This window comes from Lathyrus oleraceus, chromosome 5, assembly GCF_024323335.1.
Source record: "Lathyrus oleraceus cultivar Zhongwan6 chromosome 5, CAAS_Psat_ZW6_1.0, whole genome shotgun sequence".
Lineage (NCBI taxonomy): Eukaryota > Viridiplantae > Streptophyta > Magnoliopsida > Fabales > Fabaceae > Lathyrus > Lathyrus oleraceus.
The window spans coordinates 577,563,657-577,584,858 of NC_066583.1; the positions used below are offsets into that span (position 1 = coordinate 577,563,657).

At 38.5% G+C, this 21,202-nt stretch overlaps 1 protein-coding gene across 1 annotated transcript in view; it reads left to right on the forward strand.

Annotated features, from left to right (window-relative positions):
* Window positions 1–6,418: 6,418 nt before the first annotated feature.
* The window catches only part of LOC127082172 (uncharacterized), a 57,803-nt gene continuing 43,019 nt past the window's right edge, over window positions 6,419–21,202 (forward strand). The window contains exons 1-2 of the mRNA XM_051022397.1: window positions 6,419–6,685; window positions 6,773–6,946. Coding sequence (XP_050878354.1) covers window positions 6,419–6,685; window positions 6,773–6,946 — 441 coding nt within the window. The remainder of the gene's footprint in view (window positions 6,686–6,772; window positions 6,947–21,202) is intronic.

Consider the following 21,202-nt stretch of genomic DNA (forward strand, 5'->3'; position numbering starts at 1 on the left):
AGTTAACTCAACAGCAGACATACGGTACGGAGCCATCGATATCGGCCTAGTACCAGGTACCAATTCAATCGAGAACTCAACTTCACGCTCTGGCGGTAATTCATTCACCTCTTCCGGAAACACATCAGGAAAATCACACACCACAGCTAGATCGCCAATCATCAGTTTATCTTTAGCCTCCAAAGTCGCTAATAACATAAACAACTCCGCCCCATCTGCCACTTCCTCATTCACCTGCCTTGCTGATAGAAACAAACTCTTTCCTTCCTCAATCTCAGAAAAAATCACAGTCTTATCAAAACAGTTGATAGAAACCCGGTTAAACACCAACCAGTTCATACCCAAGATAACATCAATCTGCACTAATGGAAGACACACAAGGTCTATCCTAAAATCCCTACCAAAAATACTCAAAGGGCAACTTAAACAAACTGAAGTAGTAGTTACTGAACCCTTCGCAGGAGTATCAATCACCATACTTCCAAGCATCTTAGATATCTCTAACTTAAGTTTCACAGCACAATCCAAAGATATAAAGGAATGAGTCGCACCTATGTCAATAATAGCTACAAGAGGAAAGCCATTAATATAACACGTACCTCGGATCAAACGCTCATCTGCAAAAGTCTCAGAACCTGATAAAGCAAAAACCTTGCCTCCCGACTGATTCTCTTTCTTTGGCTTAGGACACTGTGGACTGATATGACCCACCTCTCCACAGTTGAAGCAAGTCACAGTCTTCAACCGGCAATCTGCAGCCAAATGACCACCTTTCCCACATTTGAAACACTTCTTCTCATTACTGGTACACTCATGGATACGATGTCCAGCCTGACCACATCTGTAACACTTGGCAGGAGCACTAGAGTCTCCCCCACTAGGCCTCTTCATCCCACTCTGCCTCTGAAAACCTTTGCCAGCAGCATACGGTTTTCCACGATCAATCTGATTCTTGCCCTTCCTATCAACCCTCTGCTGATAACTCTCAACTCTAGCCTTGGAATCCTGCTCAAAAATCCTGCAACAGTCAACCAAATCAGAAAACACTCTAATCCTCTGATATCCAATCGCTTGCTTGATCTCGGGACGCAACCCGTTCTCAAACTTCACACATTTGGAAAATTCCCCAGCAGCCTCAGCATAGGGAGTATAATACTTCGACAGCTCTGTGAACTTAGCAGCATACTCCGTAACGGACCTGTTACCCTGCTTCAATTCCAAGAACTCTATCTCCTTCTTTCCTCTGACATCCTCGGGAAAATACTTCCTCAGAAATCTCTCTCTGAACACAGCCCAAGAAATCTCAGCATCTCTAGCATTTTCCAACTCAGTGCGGGTAGCAACCCATCAATCATCAGCTTCCTCCGACAGCATATGTGTACCGAACCTGACCTTCTGGTTATCAGCACACTCAGTTACTCTGAAGATCCTCTCTATCTCCTTCAACCACTTCTGAGCACCATCTGGATCGTATGCTCCCTTAAACATTGGAGGATTGTTCTTCTGGAACTCACTCAACTGACGAGCAGCTCCCATTCCCACAACATTCGGATTTCCTCCAAGTACTCCAGCTAGCATACCCAGAGCCTCAGCAATTGCAGCATCATCTCTACCTCTTCCAGCCATCTCTATTCTGAAAACCCAAACAAGCTAAATAAATAAGTACTGATAGGGTTACACAACACCTATCCCGTACAGGGGAAACAGAATAACTACGACTCGACACGACCGACTATGCTCTGATACCACTAATGTAACACCCTTCTAAATACCCCAAATTATTATAATTAAAATAACAATATATTCATCAGAGTAATTATGCCCCGAAGGGTGTCACACAATCATTTCACAAAAATCATTAAAATATCCTGTCATGCTCATTTATTTAATCAAAATAAGGTTCTTTGCATAATTCGCAACGGACTAAAATTCAACTCCATGTAAAACATGTAACACACTACATGTAAATCATCAACAACCAATATCAAATCAATTAAGACATCCCCTCCCGATGTTACATCTATCAGAGCATGACCCATAAGAACTACCCTAGACTCCAAGCATAAGCTTCTACTCAACTCATTTCTCGTTACCTGAAAAATAGGCGTAAGGGTGAGTTCCTCAATCAATATAATAAGCATTATAGAACAACATGTAATGCCAAGTAATTAACACATTAATTCACCCTAATTAGACTACGCATTCAGCAACAGTAATATCCATTCAAACATCATAATCAACAGTACAAATCTCCATCATATTCAATCATTAACAACACAACACACATATGATACTGGAATACATCCATTCATATCATATGCCATACATTCATTATGCAATGAGACTCTATGCATGCGGTACCGACTATTTGTGAACATATAGTTCAACCTCACCGTCCAAATCCAGGCACGGCTACCAAGCTCACTAGTCCCACTCATTTGAGACATAGTGACTCACTCACTAATTCCTCACCATGGGAATTAGCTACCACCCCAAATGGGCCATGAAATGCACGCTAATCACCTAGCATGCAAACATCAACAACAACAATCAAATGATATACTCACTAATTCCTCACCATGGGAATTAGCTACCACCCCAAATGGGCCACAACATGCATGCTAATCACCTAGCAATGCAACATCAACAACAATCAAGAATAGACACATGCTCACACTCTAAGCCATAATACAGTCTATTCACAAACGTATACATTCACATCATCATGTATACCCTCACACATTATCAACATAATTAATCACAAAAGCATATCATATCATGCCACATAATCAAACACAGTATTAGCCCGCTCTACTAATACCTATACCACTCAAAACAACGGGAAACGATCCCTACAACATCATATCTCAGCTAAGTACATCACTCAGCCTAAACAACCAAAAACTGCACAACAACAGTTCATGAAAATCCCAACTCTGCCCATACGCGTACTGTCCATGCCATACGCGTATTGCCCAAACCTGGCCAACTCCATACGCGTAATGCCTACTCTCTTACGCGTATTGCGCATTTCCTCGCCCAACTCATACGCGTACCACCTATCCCATACGCGTACGCTACGCGTAACAACTTCCCATTACGCGTACCAACAGAGACCAATTCACGTTCAAAATGCCATCTTTTCCACCCATACGCGTAAGGCTTCCCCCCATACGCGTACCAACATCTCATACGCGTATTGCCTAGTGCCATACGCGTATGACCAGAGACCAGAGTTCTCAGATCTGCAATGGCTTTCTCTGCTACGAGATCTACCCAATTCAACCTTCTACAATCCAATTTTCACACAAAATTCCTTCCTATTGTCTAACTCAGAACAGATCCTATTCGATTCCACAAGGTCTAACATTTCCACACTAAATTCCTACGAATTCTTCAATTATATTCCAATTTTCGTTCATCTCAACAGTTCACAAATTCAACATATATCATCCAATCATAGGTAAAACAATGGTCTATCACTACCCAGTACATATCATCCCATAATACCCGTTAATTGATGATAAACCCCCCTTACCTGAGTTAATCCGGCAGCCTCTGAGCTCCAAGTTTCTCCTTCCTTCAACCTTCGTTCTCTGGTTCTCTTTTTGCCCTTTCTGCCTCTTTTCCCCTTTCACGTGAAAACCTTTTTCCAAAAAAATTGGGACTTTTTATTATTCCAACTTATATACTCCAATAATATTATTCCACTAAATAATTATCCCAATAATTATTATTCCAAAATAATAATAATAATAATTCAAATATTCTAATTAAATTAATAAACATATTATTAATTTAATTTAAATAAATACATCTTATTATCGGGGTGTTACAGCCACTACCTACAGAAAGTTGTGTCACAAAAGTGCAGAGGTGTGTAAACAGGTTGAAAGCCAGAAGAAGGTAATAACTCAACTTGAGAATGAGAAGGTAGAACACTTGGAAACAATCTCCAAATTAAAAATAGAAGCAGTGGTTCTGAATGCCAAGCTAGATGAAAGTCAACAAGTTGAAAGCCAGAAGAAATTGATAGTAAAACTTGAGTATGAGAAGGCAGAACATGTGGAAACCATCTCCAAGTTAAAAGCTGAAGTTACGTTCTTGAACTCTAAACTGGAAGAGATGACCAAGTATGTAAGAATGTTAAACAATTGTTCTGACTCCTTACACAAGATTCTCCAGACTGGACAAATAACAGGAGACAAATCTGGCATTGGGTTTAATGAATCTAAGCCTGAGTGCAGTTACACTAGTGGCAAACCTAAATCCAAACCTAAGTACAGCCATATTAAAAGCAAACTTGAGATGTCACATCATATGTCACAACATCAGAAGGGAAGACATCAAAAAGGAAAACACCAAAGATGGAGATGCCATTACTGTGGAAAATTTGGCCACCTGAGTCGTTCTGCTATAAGCTGTATGGTTATCCTAGCCATGTTCATCATCAGACTCACTATCAACCAAGACCCAAACATCACAGGCCTGTCAACCAGAAGCAATGGGTTCCTAAGACTAATGTTACAAGTCTAATAGCTCACACTTCCTTTAGAGTTTCAGGCAAAGAAGATTGGTATTTTGACTGTGGGTGCTCCAGACATATGACTGGAAAAAAAGACCTGCTAACTAGCCTTCATCCTCATGCCATGAGTTATGTAACCTTTGGTGATGGAGCAAAGGGTGAGATCAAGGGGATTGGTAAGCTTGCTTGCCTTGGAGTTCCTGACCTTGACAATGTCCTACTTGTTAAGGGCTTGACTGAAAATCTAATAAGCATCAGTCATCTATGTGACCAAGGTCTAAATGTTAACTTCACTAAGACTGAATGTCTGATTACTAACAAAGAAAGTGAAGTGATCTTGAAAGGAGTCAGGACCAAAGACAAATGTTACATATGGAGCTCTCAAATTGGTTATTCCTTAAAATGTACCTTAGTCAAAGAAGAAGAAGTGAAGACATGGCATAAATGTTTGAGCCATCTGCATCTTAAAGAGATGATTATATCTGCTAGAAGAACTCCCAAATTGAAGATTGTTGAAAGAAAAGTCTGTGGGAAATGTCAGACAAGGATGTCACACCAGAAACTCAGACATGACATCACTTCCAAAGGTTTGAAACTCCTCCATATGGATTTGATGGGACCCATGCAGGTGGAAAGCCTTGGTGGAAAGAAGTATGCAGTGGTGGATAACTTCTCCAGATACACCTGGACCAAAAACAAATCTGATGTGGTTGAAATCTTCAAAGATTTTTGTGTGAAACCTTCAGGAGAAAAGCTCATGGTGGCTCAAATAGATAGTATTGGGGTTGGTAGGAGGTTAGACCAGATGGTAAAACATGTGGCTAGTAAAATGCAGTCTGAAGTTGGAAAGAACTTTTCGGACTTGGTCTACAAGTCAAGCAGATAGAAGGGTCTATGTGTCTATTTCAAAGTAAATGTGCCAAGAACAATGTTAAGATGACTGAGATGGAGAGTGAAAGGACACCTACTCCTTTGAAAGATGAAAATGGTGTTTGTGCTATATATCAAGCTGAATATATAGCAGCTGGAAGTAGCTGTTCTCAACAGGGTTGGTTGAAACTAATGTTGACTGAATAAAATGTCACACACGATGTCATGACATTGTACAATGACAACCTGAGTGCTACAACTATGTCCAAAAATCCTAGTCAGCACAGCTGGACTAAGCACATTGATTTTTGTTATCACTTCATTACAGAATTTGTGGAAGACAAAATCATAGCACTAAAACATGAAATGCAATTAGCTGACAAATTTGCAAGGGTTTTTGATGATAATCAGTTTGAATGTTTAAGAGGGAAATTGGGGATTTGTATTCATGTGAAGTTATAGCAATTAAAGAGGAGTGGAAAAGGAAATAAAAATGTTGTCTGCCCGCTTAAAAGAAAGTGCCACATTTATGATAAATCATTACCTAGTATTGGAACTAGTATCTATGCCATTTCCACAAGCTACCTCAACACAACCATTTCCATCTTCATCCAACTTCTCAGACAACCTCTGCTAGGGCAAAAAGATTTTTCTCAAAAGTTCAACAAAATGTCTCAACATCCCTCATCCTCAGGATCAAAACCCACTAACAAAGCAAGGACTCCCTCCATGGAGTTTTTGGATGAAGATATTCTGGAGGTTATTCCCCTCTCTGTTATTCCAGGCGACGTCCCTGGCCCTTCTTCCACGGCTGGAAGTAATCAAGGTAACATTCCTGATAAATCTCCTCATAAGGATAACATGCACTTTACAGATCGTGCCATTAGGAACCTAGTAACTAGGATTCTAAACGAAGGGCGTGCAGTCAAGGGTGTTTCTACCCCTCTGTCTAGAAGGGACCCCTCACATGAGGTGGAACCCCAAACTGAGAAAGATGATGATTCATCTAGATCAGATAAAAACATGGTTGCTGAGGGAGTATGCTCTCTAGGTAAAACCTTGCCTAGTAAGAAACCAGTAGATGTTTCTCATGAGACTGCTGAGAATGTTATTAATATGGAGGAAGCGAGTTCAGAAGAAGAAGTTGACACCTTGGTTCATCATGTAAAACCAAGTGTTGCTAGGAAATTGAAGACTATAAAAGGGAAGACTGTGGTTGAAATGATGACAACAAGAAAATGTAAAAAGGTTGTTGGTGTAGGACCCTCCAAATCTTGGAGTAATGTAGAGGTTAGGAAGAGGAAGGTCAAAGAGAGTTCTAACTCTGAAGATGATGTCTAAGACGATGTCCCAGACATCTCTCATGTTAAAAGGCAGACTATTAAAAAGTCTCCAGCCAAGGTTGCAGCTGTGCACTTAGACAACATCTCTTTCCATCTGGAAGATGGTGCTGCCAAGTGGAAGTTTGTCATTCAAACGAGAGTTGTTGTTGAAAGGGAGCTAGGAAAGGAGGCTGTAGAAGTGAAGGAAGTGATGGAATTGATCAAGAATGTTGGTCTGATGAAAACTGTTGTTTCTTTGCCCCAATGTTTTGAAGGGTTAGTAAAAGAGTTCATTGTGAATATCCTAGAGGATATTTCTGAAAAGAGTAGCAAGGAATTCTGCAAGGTCTTTGTGAGAGGGATATGTGTAAGGTTCTCCCCAACCATAATCAATAAGTTCCTAGGGAGAGGAACTGAAGGAGGTGTGGAGTTAGAGGCTACAGACAATGAAGTCTGTAGGACTATTACTGCTGGCCAAGTCAAGGAATGGCCTAGTAAGAAGCATCTATCAGCTGGCAAGTTAACTGTTAAATATGCCATCTTGCACAAGATTGGTTCAACCAACTGGGTGCCAACAAACCATATCTCAACCATCTCTAATGGTCTTGGAAGAATCATCTATGCTATTGGAACCAGGCTAAACTTTGATTTTGGAAGGTTTATGTTTGAACAGATTGTTAGACATGCCTCCACTAATGCAGTAAAGCTGCCTATTACCTTTCCATCTATTATTTGTGGAATTATCTTAAGCCAACAACCAGGCATTCTCAACACAAGTGATATTCCCAGCAGAAGGAAGCCTCCACTGACCATTCACTACAAGTTGTTTGAAGGAAGCCATGTCAATGATGTTGTCATGACATCTGCAAGGAAGGAGCTTGCCTCTCAAGGTGGTTTGATTGATCAATTGAAGGAAACTTGTAAGGAGCTGGATACTGGTATTAGGGTTTCCAAGGCTAGGAAGGAGGCTTTAGAGGTTCTCATTAGTAGCTTGGAGCAGGAAGAGATGGATAAGGTTGGTACAGCCAAGGAGTCAGATGCCCATACCTCAAGTGAGAGGTCCAATTCTCAATCTAGTGGCAGTTCTGAATCTGAAGGTGAAGAAGAAGCTACTTCCTCATACTGAGTTGTGAAGGTCCCCCTATTATGAAGATTGTGTGTGATGTGTGCTATTATGAAGACTGGTCCCCCTGTTGGTTTGGCTGTTCTGGATGTTGTCCGGATGATGTTATGGTTGTTTTGGAAGCTTGGATGTTTTGTTGTGTTTCTGTTGAAATGTTTGTATTTTGTGGCAGTCCTTACTGATGCCTTGATGTAATATTTGGGCTCTTTATGATTTCCATGGATTTCTAATTATCTCAGCTATTGCACCTGTGTATAATTATGGTTTGTATCTCCTAACATTTATGTTTTAACATTTTATATGTTATAACATCTGTTGTGACATTCTCTGCTAGGCTGATTGACATTTATTTTGTCTAATTGGTCACCTTTGGTCTATTTTGACGAAAAAGGGGGAGAAATGATTTTGTGGAGAGTTGCAGTTAAATGGGTGGATTATGGAAATCTGTAGTGTTGTTGTGGCTAGCTAGGCTAAACAGGTGAACAACTGAAGTTGAAGGAGATGTTTGATGTAAGACAGAATGTTGTTCTGTTTATAGATGTTGGAGGAGATGTCTAATATGGTGCACAGGTGATGTTGAAGCAGATGTCAGAGGGTGACTCTGATTGTTACAGGTGCTGTTATTATAGGTGTTGTTATTGTTAAAGGAGATGTTTGTATTGAACAGACTTAGGGGGAGAAGAAGTACCCATGTGCATTTGTGTGTTTTACTAGTTGCTATTATAGCTAGTAATTCTGTTTGTTTGCTTCTGCTGCTGCTTAAACTGTTGTTATGCTGTTTAACTACTGATGTGTTTGTCTTGTGAACAAAATGGACAGATACATGTTTTAGCAGAAATTTGCCAAATGGGGAGTTTGTAGGTTCTAAGTGTTGGCATAAATTTTGGTAAAACAAAGAGTGTTCACAAGAGGTTGCATGTGATGTCTTAACATAAGATATCTTGTACCTGCTGGAGTTTAAAAATATAATTATGTAGGATTGTTTCAGGATGTTATACACGCTGTCATAACATCTGATATTAAGTACCTGCTGGATATGTAAAATGGAATTATGTAGGATTGTTCCAGGATGTCAGACCCGATGTAATGACATATGTACACAGAACATTCAGGGTGAATGTTATGTCTTATGTGATTGCGCTTTTAATGGTAATCTATGTATGATTGAAGATCTGATTTACAAACGCATTCAATCATTAATTACAACCAGATTTACTTATTTTCCAAAGAGATCTAATCAGCTGTCATGAGAAGATTTGAATGGAAAATAGTTTTAGGGCTTTAGGATGTCCAAGCCCAGCTGAAAGCTTCTATAAAAAGGACATGGAAAACCTGATTTGATACACAAGAAATACTGAGCAAAATATTGAGAGAGAATAAGGGTTTGTGTCTTGTATGGTTGTAAGCCATTATATTCATCCATAGATGATTGAATTGGTCTGATTTGTGAGTTGTAATTTGTCACTCAACGCTTTTAAGCATGAGCGTGTGTCTACTTGATTGAAGTTGTTAAGTAAGATCAAGTGTGTCTCTACTTGATTGAAGCTGCTAAGTAAGATCAAGTGTGTGTATTTGAAGAGTGTCTTATTTTCATAAGTAATTGTTGTTTAAAATCACTAGTGTGATTGAGGGGGAGTGAGTGGGATCTCATATCTAAGAGTTCTTAGGTAGAAATCATACGGGTAGAGATTAGGTGAAAAAGACTGTAATTTGTGGAGTGTATTTGATCATGGATACTAGAAGGACGAATACTCGGAAATACAGTTTCAGATGTCCAAATCTCATGGAATTAAGGAAGCTAGTTTCTTTTGTGGATGATCCTAAGGGGTTCAGATACCATTTTGGAAGACTTTTATCTATCCTATCTACTAATGTCGAGGATGGTCTTCTTTGTACTTTGGTTCACTTCTATGATCCTGTTTACCGGTGTTTCATTTTTCCCGATTATCAATTGTTTTCCACCATGGATGAGTATGCTTATCTTTTGGGTATACTAGTTTTTGATAGAGTTCCTTTTAGTGCAGTGGAAGGAATTCTTGAATCTCAAGTTATTACCGAAGCCATTCATCTAAGGAAGTCTGACACAAATGCCAATATCATTGTCAAAGGGGGTATTAGAGGGTTAACTTCAAAGTTTCTATTTAAGAAAGCTTTTTCTTTTGCTAATATTGGTGGCATGGTGGTCTTTGAAACTATTGTTGCCTTACTCATCTACGCTTTGGTCTTGTTTCCCAACATTGACAATTTTGTTGATGTTAATGCTATGAGGATCTTCTTGATTAGGAATCCGGTCCCAACTTTGCTCGACGACACTTATTTCTCCATTCATCATATGACTTCTAAAGGGGGTGGAATTATTGTATGTTGTGCGCCTTTACTGTATAAGTGGTTTATTTCTCACTTGCCGCAGTCTCCCATCTTCAAAGAAAATAAGGGTTATTTAAGGTGGTCTTAGAGACTTATGTTTCTCACTAATGATGACATAGCTTGGTATTCTTATGGTTACAATGATGTTGATATTATTGATAGTTATAGAGAGTTCTCTAATGTGCCTCTTGTTGGTACACAAGGAGGAATTAACTACAATCCAACTTTGGCAAGACGTCAACTTGGGTTCGCTATGAATGACAAACCTAATAACACTTTGTTAGACGGTTTACTTTTCTATGAAGGGAAATACACTCAAGGGTTAAAAGCTAGAATGATACATGCTTGGTACAATATTCATAGGAAATAAAAATGTGAGCTTGGATTGAAGAATTGTATATCTTTGGAGCCATACACTAATTGGGTGAAGAAGAGAGCAAAGGAATTCAAGATGCCATACGCTTATCAAAGACCTATGTCCTTAGTAGTGGTCAAATTTCCCACTATTAAAAGAATATAGGAGTTGCAAGAGGCTTTGGATAGGTTGAAGCAAGAGAGGGATGATTAGGAAGACAAATTTCACACCTCATACCTTGAGAAAGTAGATATGCAGAAGCGGCTAAAGGAGAAGGACGACTTGATAGAATTTCTTAAGAAACATGTTGTGAAGAGATAAAGAGACCAAGAGGATTTATTTTCCTCTAACAGTCCATCATCTACTGATCTTCCTACTTTTAGCGGTTGGAAAGGCATTGTAGACCAGCTTGCAATAGAGAAGGATGATATGAAAAACAGCTACAAAGGAGATATCAAAAGGCTTTACAAGAAGTATTAGCTTAGAGTTGGGTCGTCATCAGACATGATTCCATAGATCTAGTTTCTTTCCGTTTATGACCATTGAAACTGTATTTCTGATTGTAATCCTTTACACTATTAATAAAATAAGAATTTTAGTACATCAAAATGTGTCATTCTTATTATAATGTTTGCAACTTATGTCTTAAAGTTCCTTGGAAAATAACAATAATAACATTCACATTTGCTTTTGCATATCATGCATCATGTTTCATCTTGGTCTTTCTTTGATAAAATTCACCAGATGTCTTATTTATTTCTTGGTCTTCATCCAGACAAGTTGTCTCACCGATATAATACTTGAGCAAGTCAGTTGAAGAAGATGGACCGCCTAGAGTGTAATACCCCAAAATTTGCCCCCCTCATTCATGCATTCATTTTTAGGTCATTTAACATTTCATATTGCATTTCCTCATGTCAATCAGAATTAGAACAAAGAAGCTTGAGTATCATCCAAGACGCTTTGTGGGTTCTATCTGGGTGATTAGTCAACACAAGTGAATGGCTTGAGTTACTTCCAACATGTTCAAATGGGGTCTATTCATCAGATGGGGTCTATTCATCAGTCAAAATGCTAAATCTTGAAGGAGCAAAAAGCAGAGCCTGAGCTGTCATGCTCTCTAGGCGAGCAGCGTGGTTCGCTTAGCGAAGCTGAACGGTCATGCACTCTAGGCGAGCAAATCCTTCGCTAGGCGAAGCTCACGCGTTTTCAAAATATAACAGAAAATCTTGGGCTTGGACCTCTCTCATTTTGAGCCCACAAAGCCACGAAAATCAGGTTATAAATTCTAGACTTCATCTCCCAAGAAAGAGCAGAAAGAGAGAAGAAGGGAAGAGCTAACAGGATTCAGAGCAGCCTCCGGACGCTGAAGGGAACTCATCTGCAAAGAACCTATTCTACCTCATATAAACCCTAAGATTGTTCTGCAAACCCAACGGTGCAATTCAATTTCATTCGATCTCTCCAATCAGGTTTTCCTTATTCCCATTATTTTATGCCTTCAATTTGAAATTTCTAAATGTATGAGGTATTAAGGTGAATTTGAAAGAGTGGGTATCGTTCGGTTTTGCCCACGGGTTTAGATATGCATGAATGTGTAGAACAATGCCTTGAATGTTTGACCACTTAATTTCTGAAGTCGTACTGTTATCCATGGGAAATCCAGAACACGCAGGCATTCGCTAGCCGTGTCGCTAGGCGAGCCTGCAGCGACGCTTCGCTAAGCCTTCGCTAGGCGAAGCAGTAGCGAGCGTGACAGTAGTCGCTTTTTTCAATTTGCCATAATCTGTTGGATGTTTGTTATGACATGCTTTCTCTTGCATCTGTGCGTCGTTTACCTGACACTATTGTTGTTATGATTCTTCTGTTTGGTGCGACTCTTGATTGCATCCTATCTTGTTTGTCTAACCTGTTTGTTGAGTTTTTGTGAGGGCTCACATGACTCTTGAGGAGATAGCTTGGTATTCCACTTTATTTGTGGGTACCACTTGGAGATTTATTCTGATTACTTGTACTGACTTGCTTTCCTTGATGGTGCTAGCTTGAGAGATCTTCGGGTTTCTCGTTCCTTTAGTTTCCGTTACTTCGGATCTTTATCCGTGTGGTAGATCTCTTGATCCCTTTATCTTTCCCGCATTTTACCGCTTTCTTAGCTGGAAGACCTAGATAGGGGGCAATGTTTTCTTTTGTGTGTTTACTTTTGTGCCTAAAGACCTCCAAGAAGAGGCATCAGTGCTAAAGACCTCCATGAAGAGGCAATTGATGGATAAAAGGGATTAGTAGTCAATCCCCTGTTATTCAGTGTGCGTTCTTTAAGCTCGCACTAAGTGCCGATGCTTCAGAACAAAAGCCCAAGATCTTTTGTCCGGTCAGTCAGTGGAGAGGGTTCCACCTTTCTGAATCCCCACTTTTTGTCATGAGCTCACCCTGTCCAGGGTTAAGAGCCATGAGGTCTTATCCTCATTACCCATTTGATCTGCTCACCCTGACGGTCAATGTAAGTGGTTAAGAGCCCGTTTGATTACACTTCCATGGCTTGTTTGTCGAGGTTGATATGACCCCTCTTGACTAAAGCCATACCCATGTATGTTTGAGCCCCCTCGTTGGCGTGTTTACTTTATGTATGTTTGTTTTGTATGGTGTGATCGTCTCCCCATAGGATTGCTAGGCTTCGTATAGTCTCTCGTTTGCATGTCAATTAAGGTAGCACGGTTCCTTCGTCTAGGACTTCCTTTTTGCATGAGCATTCCTAAAGCACACACAAACTCATTGATGTTTCTTCTCCTAAGAATACGTTAACTCCTTCTACTACGGGAGAGTAAGTCTCCAAAGGTCGAGCATCCGGTAGATTGCGTAGTAACGTCGTTCACCTGAAAAACACAACCCTTAAACCATAGTTAGCCGAACTATGGCTTGCTCTGATTCTCATTCCAAATGGGATACGTAGGCATAAGACGCGATGTCTTAGCGAGCACACTCCTCTTTAACCCATAGGTAGCCGAGCTACGAAGACTCTGATTCTCATATTCATATGAGATACGTATGCAGTGGATGCGACATCTGTGCGAGTCATTTTCTTTTAACCCCTCTTTTAGTAAATAGTACATTAGATAAACCCACACCTTTTAGACAAGAACAACAAAAGTGGATCCCGTAGAGTACTACGGATGCGTAGGGGTACTAATACCTTCCCTTCGCATAATCGGCTCTCGAACCCAAGATTTGGTTGCGAGACCTTGTCTGTTCCTCTCCTTTTTCCAGGTTTACTTAGAGCGTTTCCTTTCCCTCCTTTGGGATAAATAACGCACGGTGGCGACTCTCCTGTCATTTTCTTCTTCGCCGGTTGTTTTTTCACATACTATATTTTTTAGGCCGCGACAGCTGGCGACTCTGCTGGGGACCTTATGATCTCCCTAAGTGAGTCCCTCCTAGCTTTTGTAGGTTGTTTGTTTGTTGGGTGTTCATTCTTTTGTACAGTTATTTATTTTTCAGCATTTACCTACTTTATTGCATTGTGTACATATCATTGTTGTATCTGTTGGCTCTGTTGTTGGTTTGTTTGTTTATTGGGATGGGATGTTCTATGAGAGATAAGCCCATTACCCAAGCTTGAGTGTACACACAGGTTTTAGAGTGGATAGTCATGAGGCTTGCGTGGCGTGTTGCTACGTTAAGTCGTTTATGAAGACCCACACCCAGACGAGGTTTCTTTTGGATGTATTTTGTCCTATGGGTGTTCCATAACGACATGATGTTCCTCTAGAAATCGTCGACTCTGGTGAATATTTCCCGAGAACTCAGTCGAGGCCTCTCCTCCGAGACGTGATTATGTTAGCTCTGGTGGGCGCATTCTCGCCGATCAATCCGAGGACCCCGAGACTGAGAACTTGCTATTAGGATACCCTGTTGAAGGGAGTCAGTGGAGGTCTTTTGTCTCGTAATAATACCAAACCTTCAGTGGTAAACGTATTATTCTCGACTGAAGGGCCGAAGCTGACGAACTTCTGTTCTTAGAACCTACCAGTGAGGGGTGGGCTAAATTCAGGAAACCTTAACCTCCAACCAACCCGGTTTTATGGAGCAGAGTTTTGATCTTGTATTATATTCTTCAGTGGGTTTTCTCTTCAGATAGTGCAACATGACAGATGTTCAAGCAGATACATATCACTGCATTCCCATGTCACTGCATTGCATCACATCATTTGCATTCATATCATTTAACACATGTTTATCTATTTCTAGGGGTTTACATCTTCCTGTTGATTCCGGTCGGGTTTTTCTGGTTCTCTTAAGATGGATATTGGCCGGAAAAGACATGTCGCCTACAAATTTCCTGTGGTTTGTTTGGAGCCTATTCAACACCTGATGAAGTTAATGGATCATGATTCTCTAGAAGGATTCCGGAAGGATTATGGTTTGATTCTAAGTTTCGTTACGGTTCTCTCCAAAGATCAACATGATGCTCTCATCACACTGTTACAGTTTTATGACCCTCCATTGAGATGTTTCACATTCCCGGATTACATTCTGGTCCCTGCTTTGGAGGAGGTTGCTAGTTTTCTCAGAATTCCTATCAAGCCGTGGTTGCCATTCTACAGTTCCGAGTTTCTGCCCAATCTCAGCATGGTTGCTTCAACCACATATTTGGGGGAATCAGTCTTGAAGGCTAATATGTGCCAGAAGGGAGAAGTTAATGGTTTTCATCTGAGTTTCTTACTGGGAGAAGCAAAGAAGCTTGAAGATGGTGACCAGAGGGGTTTCAATGTTGTGTTGGCTCTTTGTGTGTATGGGATTGTCCTGTTTCCTAATGTGGCGAAATTTGTGGACGTAGACGCCATACGCCTCTTCGTGTTGGGAAATCCAGTGCCGACTTTGTTGGGAGATTTCTTTCATTTAGTGCATCACAGGAATGAGAATAGAAGGGGAGGATTGGTGAATTGTTGTGCGCCTTTGTTTTATAAGTGGTTCAGTTCCCACCTGCCCAAGTCAGGAGCGTTCGTTGATGTCAAGGACTCGCTGAATTGGTCGAAGAGATTAATGGGGATAAGAGCTAAAGATATTTCTTGGTGGTCAGACCGGAGCTTGCTTGGGGCGGATATTATTCACAGTTGTGGGAACTTCCCGAATGTACCGTTGGTAGGAAGAAGAGGAGGTATCAACTACAATCCTTCTCTAGCAGTCAGACAGTTTGGATATGCTTTAAGAACTCCGCCTTTGGAAAAGGATATGGAAGAATCTCTGTTTTTCCATTCTTCATCTGATTTGACTATACCCCGTAAGGCAACTGAGGCTTGGCTCAAGGTGATCAAGAAAGGAAGGACTGTGCTTGGAAAAGGAGATTGTAGGACTTACCCTCAGTATGAAGAGTGGCTTCAAGGAAGAGTCGAGGAGTTTGGTTTGCCGTTTCCTATTGAAGAACCTTTGTATCCACCTACTCCTGAGCAGTCAACAATGGTGAGCCGAGAGGAGTATGACAAATTGAAAAATGCCATGGAGGAGCTTCAAACTAAAAACTCAGAGTTAAGTGTAAAGCTGCAAGACTGTATGCATCAATTCCATGAGGCGGAATATCAAAAGAGGGAAGTCGTCAGATTGCAAGGGGAAGCAGAGAGGAAATTGGTTGTGGAGGTGGATTTCTTTAGGAAGACAGACGAAGCCCTGAGATCATCCAGTTCTGAGTTGAGGCGAGTCAAACGGCTGTTAACAGATGCTCTTGGTAAGCTAGCTGGTTGGCAAGAGCAATGGGATACATTTTCAGCTTCTAAGAAGGTAAAGGAAGAGGAGATGGTGGCCGAATTGACCGGTCAGATGGAGAAGTTGAAGATTTTGCTGAAGGAGAAGAACAATGAACTTCTATGCGCCCGTTCAACCAATGGTTATATCACAGATCAGTTCAACGAAGCTCAAGGACAGATTGAGGAACTCAAAGTGTTGGCAGATTTGAAGAAACCTAGACTTGAAGAGATATTCGGAAAAGATGATGGGAATTACTACATAGAGCACATCAACGAGTTGGATGGAGTGATTCACAAGAGGAATCTGCTTATCCGGCGTTTGACAGAATCTCCAGATCATCCTGACACAGTGGTACTACTGGCTGAAGTGAGCAGCAGTCCTTATGGGTTGTATACAGGAGGCTGATCCCTGATTTTTGTTCCCCTCTTTACTTATTGTATTGTAGTGATGATCCACAGGCTTGTTGTGGAGACCCTTTTTGATGTACTGTTGGCTAAGGCCTTTCCCTTCGCGAACTCATTTATATGATGGTTTTCCTTATTGCATCTTGATCTTCGAAGTTTATTTATGGCTCAATCTTCTTGGAGACTAGAATCAAGGGGGGAGAATACCCTTTGGAATCGATAAACGTGTCATTGCATTTACATGTTCATTTGCATATCTTGCATAACAGGTATCGCTGCGGTGTTCTTATATTGTTTGATGTTTGTAACACGGTGGGAGAACTGACTTTAGTTAAATGTTGCGGATAGCAAGAGTCGCCACCGACTTTTATTTTATCCAAAAGGAAAGGACATAAAAGAACAGGAAAGACCTTAAAAAGATTTCGAGTTCGGGGGGTAGGTTATACAAAGGGAAGGTATTAGCACCCTTTATATCCATGGTTATCCATGGGCTCTTAGTTACTTAGCTCACTTTGTTTGTTTGCAAGAGTGTAGTGTGTGATTAGAAAAATTTCTTTAAGTACTTTGTAATGACCCTCGTATGGGTGTATACAAAGCCTAGTTTAAAAATTGTGAGGTGTAAAAGTAATTTTGAAAAGTGTGAGCAAGTAACTATGAGATACCTACCCTAGATTAAGTCTTTCGTGTTCTCATATATTCTTTCAATGGTAAGACTGTCCCTATTATTAAGGAATAGGTAGTCATTACCTTGGATGTGTTTAAGGGACGGGCGTAGGGTCATCGTATGGTCAATGAAGGCAACATAAGGGGTGTCTTTAGCAACTCGTAGGGACTATCATCATATTTACCGAAGGGACAAGATCATTATATCGTAGGCAACCTCGTAGGGACTTGATCTTTTAAGTTTATAGGGACTTGATGATTTTTCTGTTTGAAGGGACTTTGCTTAAGACACCCCTATTTTCGAGGGACTTGACCATTTAAAGAAGGCAACCAAGAGGAATACCCTAGGAAGTACAGATGGCGATCAAAGATCGACTTACGTGTGTGAGTGTTATTTTTCAGATATTTGTCTTGAATTTAATTTTCTAAGTTCAATTATTTACAGTTATTTTTTTGCACTCCCTAAATTACTAACCACGCAATAAATATTTACAAAAATAAAAGCAAGAAAAATAAATTCCTAAACTATTACATGGCTATGGGACAGATACATAATAATCAGGCGAGAAAAAATAAATTTGCAACCTATACATTTGTTCCTAATATTATAAATAAAACAAAATTAAAATAAGGAAAATAATGAAGCAAAAATAGAATAGATAAAAGCAAATAATAATAAAATAATAAATAAACAATGATAATAATAAAATAACAATAATAATAAAGTGATAATTAAAAGGTTAGAATTTAAAAGAAATTATTTTAGGTTAAACAAGTTAGATTTTTTTTTAGAAGTTATTAGAAAAATATGAGTTTAAAATAAATTAGTAATAATAAAGGAATTTAATGTACACTAATATACAAATTATAAAATAAAAGAGTTATATGAAAAATATTAAGTTAGTTATTTACAAAATAAATAAAGATTATAGAAAATATCAAATTATTAGATTAATAGGTTTATTATTATTATTCAATTAGAAAAATGGTCAATTAGATTTTATAAACAAAATATATATAAGGATTTATTATTATAAGTAAGTAATAAAAAAAGTTATTAAAATAGTTAGTATTTATTATTTATTTACAAAAAATATAAAGGTTATAGAAAAATATTAAATAATTAATTTAGTAGGTTTTCACGCCCTACATTACTAAACCACGCAGTTAATATAGGATGAATGGCAGGAATTTAAATGGCAGAAAAATAAATGGGAGAAAAATAAAATGGCAGAAAATAAATGGCAGAAAATAAAACCCTAATTATTACAACGCTTTGGTGCAGTTACATAATAAAGATGGCGAAAAGTAAAACTGAAAATATTACAAGTAAAACTTAAAATATTACAAGGGCGAAGCAGTTACAGTGTATGAATAACATAAAAATGAGCGAAAATGGGAAATAATAATAAGGTTTGTTAAGGTTTACGAAAAGGTTTATGGTTTAGAGGAAACAACACGGTTAAAGTTTTAGGTTTGAAATTTAGAGTTTGTGGCGAAATTGTCAGGGTTTAGGAAAAATCAGGGTAGTTAGTTATGAAAAAAATGTGCAGATCTAAATATATGTATAAAAAAAACATATGAACATGTATTTGAAACACAGTAACAAGTATATCAACAAAATAGATAAAGTATATATCATATATAAACTATTACCAAACTGTGTGTACGATAGTATAGATCAGCCACTCTCAATTTCTCTTTTCTGTTCTGTCTTTTTTGCCCCCTCTATCAGTCATGCTAGTGAATATATATAGGAACAAATTAGGTTAATGATAATGGGCCTAAGTTTATTTTGAAACCCAATATTAAATTAAAAACTGAATAAAGTTAAATAATCAAAATAGTTAAAATTAAAATAAAAATTAATTAACCTAATTAAATAAAAAACTGAATAAAGTTAAATAATTAAAATAGTTAAAATTAAAATAAAAACTAATTAACCTATTTAAATTAAAAACTGAATAAAGTTAAATAATTAAAATAGTTAAAATTAAAATAAAAACTAATTAACCTAATTAAATTAAAAACTGAATAAAGTTAAATAATTAAAATAGTTAAAATTAAAATAAAACTAATTAACCTATTTAAATTAAAAACTGAATAAAGTTAAATAATTAAAATAGTTAAAATTAAAATAAAAACTAATTAACCTATTTAAATTAAAAACTGAATAAAGTTAAATAATTAAAATAGTTAAAATTAAAATAAAAACTAATTAACCTATTTATTTATTCTAGACCCAATATAAAAATAAATAGACTCAAAAAAAATAAAAGTCGGGCACCAAAATGCTCGAAAAAATAAAATGAACACGTCAAAATAATCAGCGCGAAATAAATGACTCGGAAAAATACAGCGTTTGGTCGGATTTTGAAATAAAAATTATGACCGTTTAAACTGCTCAGACTGATCAACATATGACCAAAAATAGTCGTAAAAATATTTTTAGCATGTCAAATTAAACCATATGAACCGCAGATTAATGTTACCGACATTTGCAAACTTAAACTTGACATTTTTTCGTTGACTAATTTTAGGCACAGTTAAAAAGTTAATTTGACCAGTCTGTTTGTAAATTCCGAGAAATTATTCCGGCTAATATTAAGATAGAAAAAAATGTTATGCTATGAAGATGATGCAAATGAATGTGAAACAAAAAATTGGTTATAGTTAAAAATAGAGGGCAAATTTTGGGGTGCAACAGCTGCCCCTGTTCAATTTTCTGAAACCTGAGGAGTTAGATTGGCCCGTGTGCCATTCGTGACTTGGAAGGTTGAAGGGGATTGAACACAAAAGCCCAAAAATTTGTACTCGTCGGTGCGTAAAGTATCACTGATGACTGGTTGTATATGCTTAAGTGGGCTTGAAGATGCCACTTGGAAGAACTGGAGATGGGCTTATAGATGCCATCCATAATATCAGGAGCTGATAATATCTTGATGTTGATACTGGATATCAGTACTAGGTCTTCGTATAGGCCGTCTCTGAATCGTATCTAAGAACATACTTTTAATTTAAGTGTCAGAACCAAATCTTCGTGGCGATTTCTTTCTGAATTAAGTATCAGCACTAGACCTTCGTATAGATCGTCTCTGAACTGTTTTGAATTGTTGAATAGACCAGCAGAAATAAATCTTCGTGATGATTATCTCTTCTGGAAATATCCTGGATTAGGGAATAGATCTTCGTATAGACCGTTTGCCTACTATCCAAGAACAAAAGAATATCAGGATTAAATCTTCTGAAAATATCCTGGACTAGGGAATAGATCTTCGTATAGACCGTTTGCCTAATATCCAAGAACAAAAGAGTGTCAGGATGAAATCTCCTGAAAATATCCTGGACTAGGGAATAGATCTTCGTATAGATCGTTTGCCTACTATCCAAGAACAAAAGAATATCAGGATGAAATCTCCTGAAAACATCCTGGACTAGGGAATAGATCTTCGTATAGACCGTTTGCCTACTATCCAAGGACACCTTGAGTAATGATTAAGTATCAGCACTAGATCTTCGTATAGATCGTTTCTGACCTGTTGTGATTTGTTGATAGTATTTTATCTGTATATAACCATCCTGCAAGGAAAAGGTTAGTTTATGCAATATGTATGCATGCATGGCATGGTGCATCTAAGTAAATGTATTATGCACTTATGGATATGCTATGGTATGATGTAAATGATGTATGTATGAATCATGCGGCCTGAAGCGTCCGGATATCTTTGTATAACAACTGCTTGCTAGGGAAAATAAATCCCGATTCGTTGCTGAAGAATATGAGGAACTCGTTCCCGTCTTGTTTGATAGTATAGTATTTGTCACTTCCCGTATTCG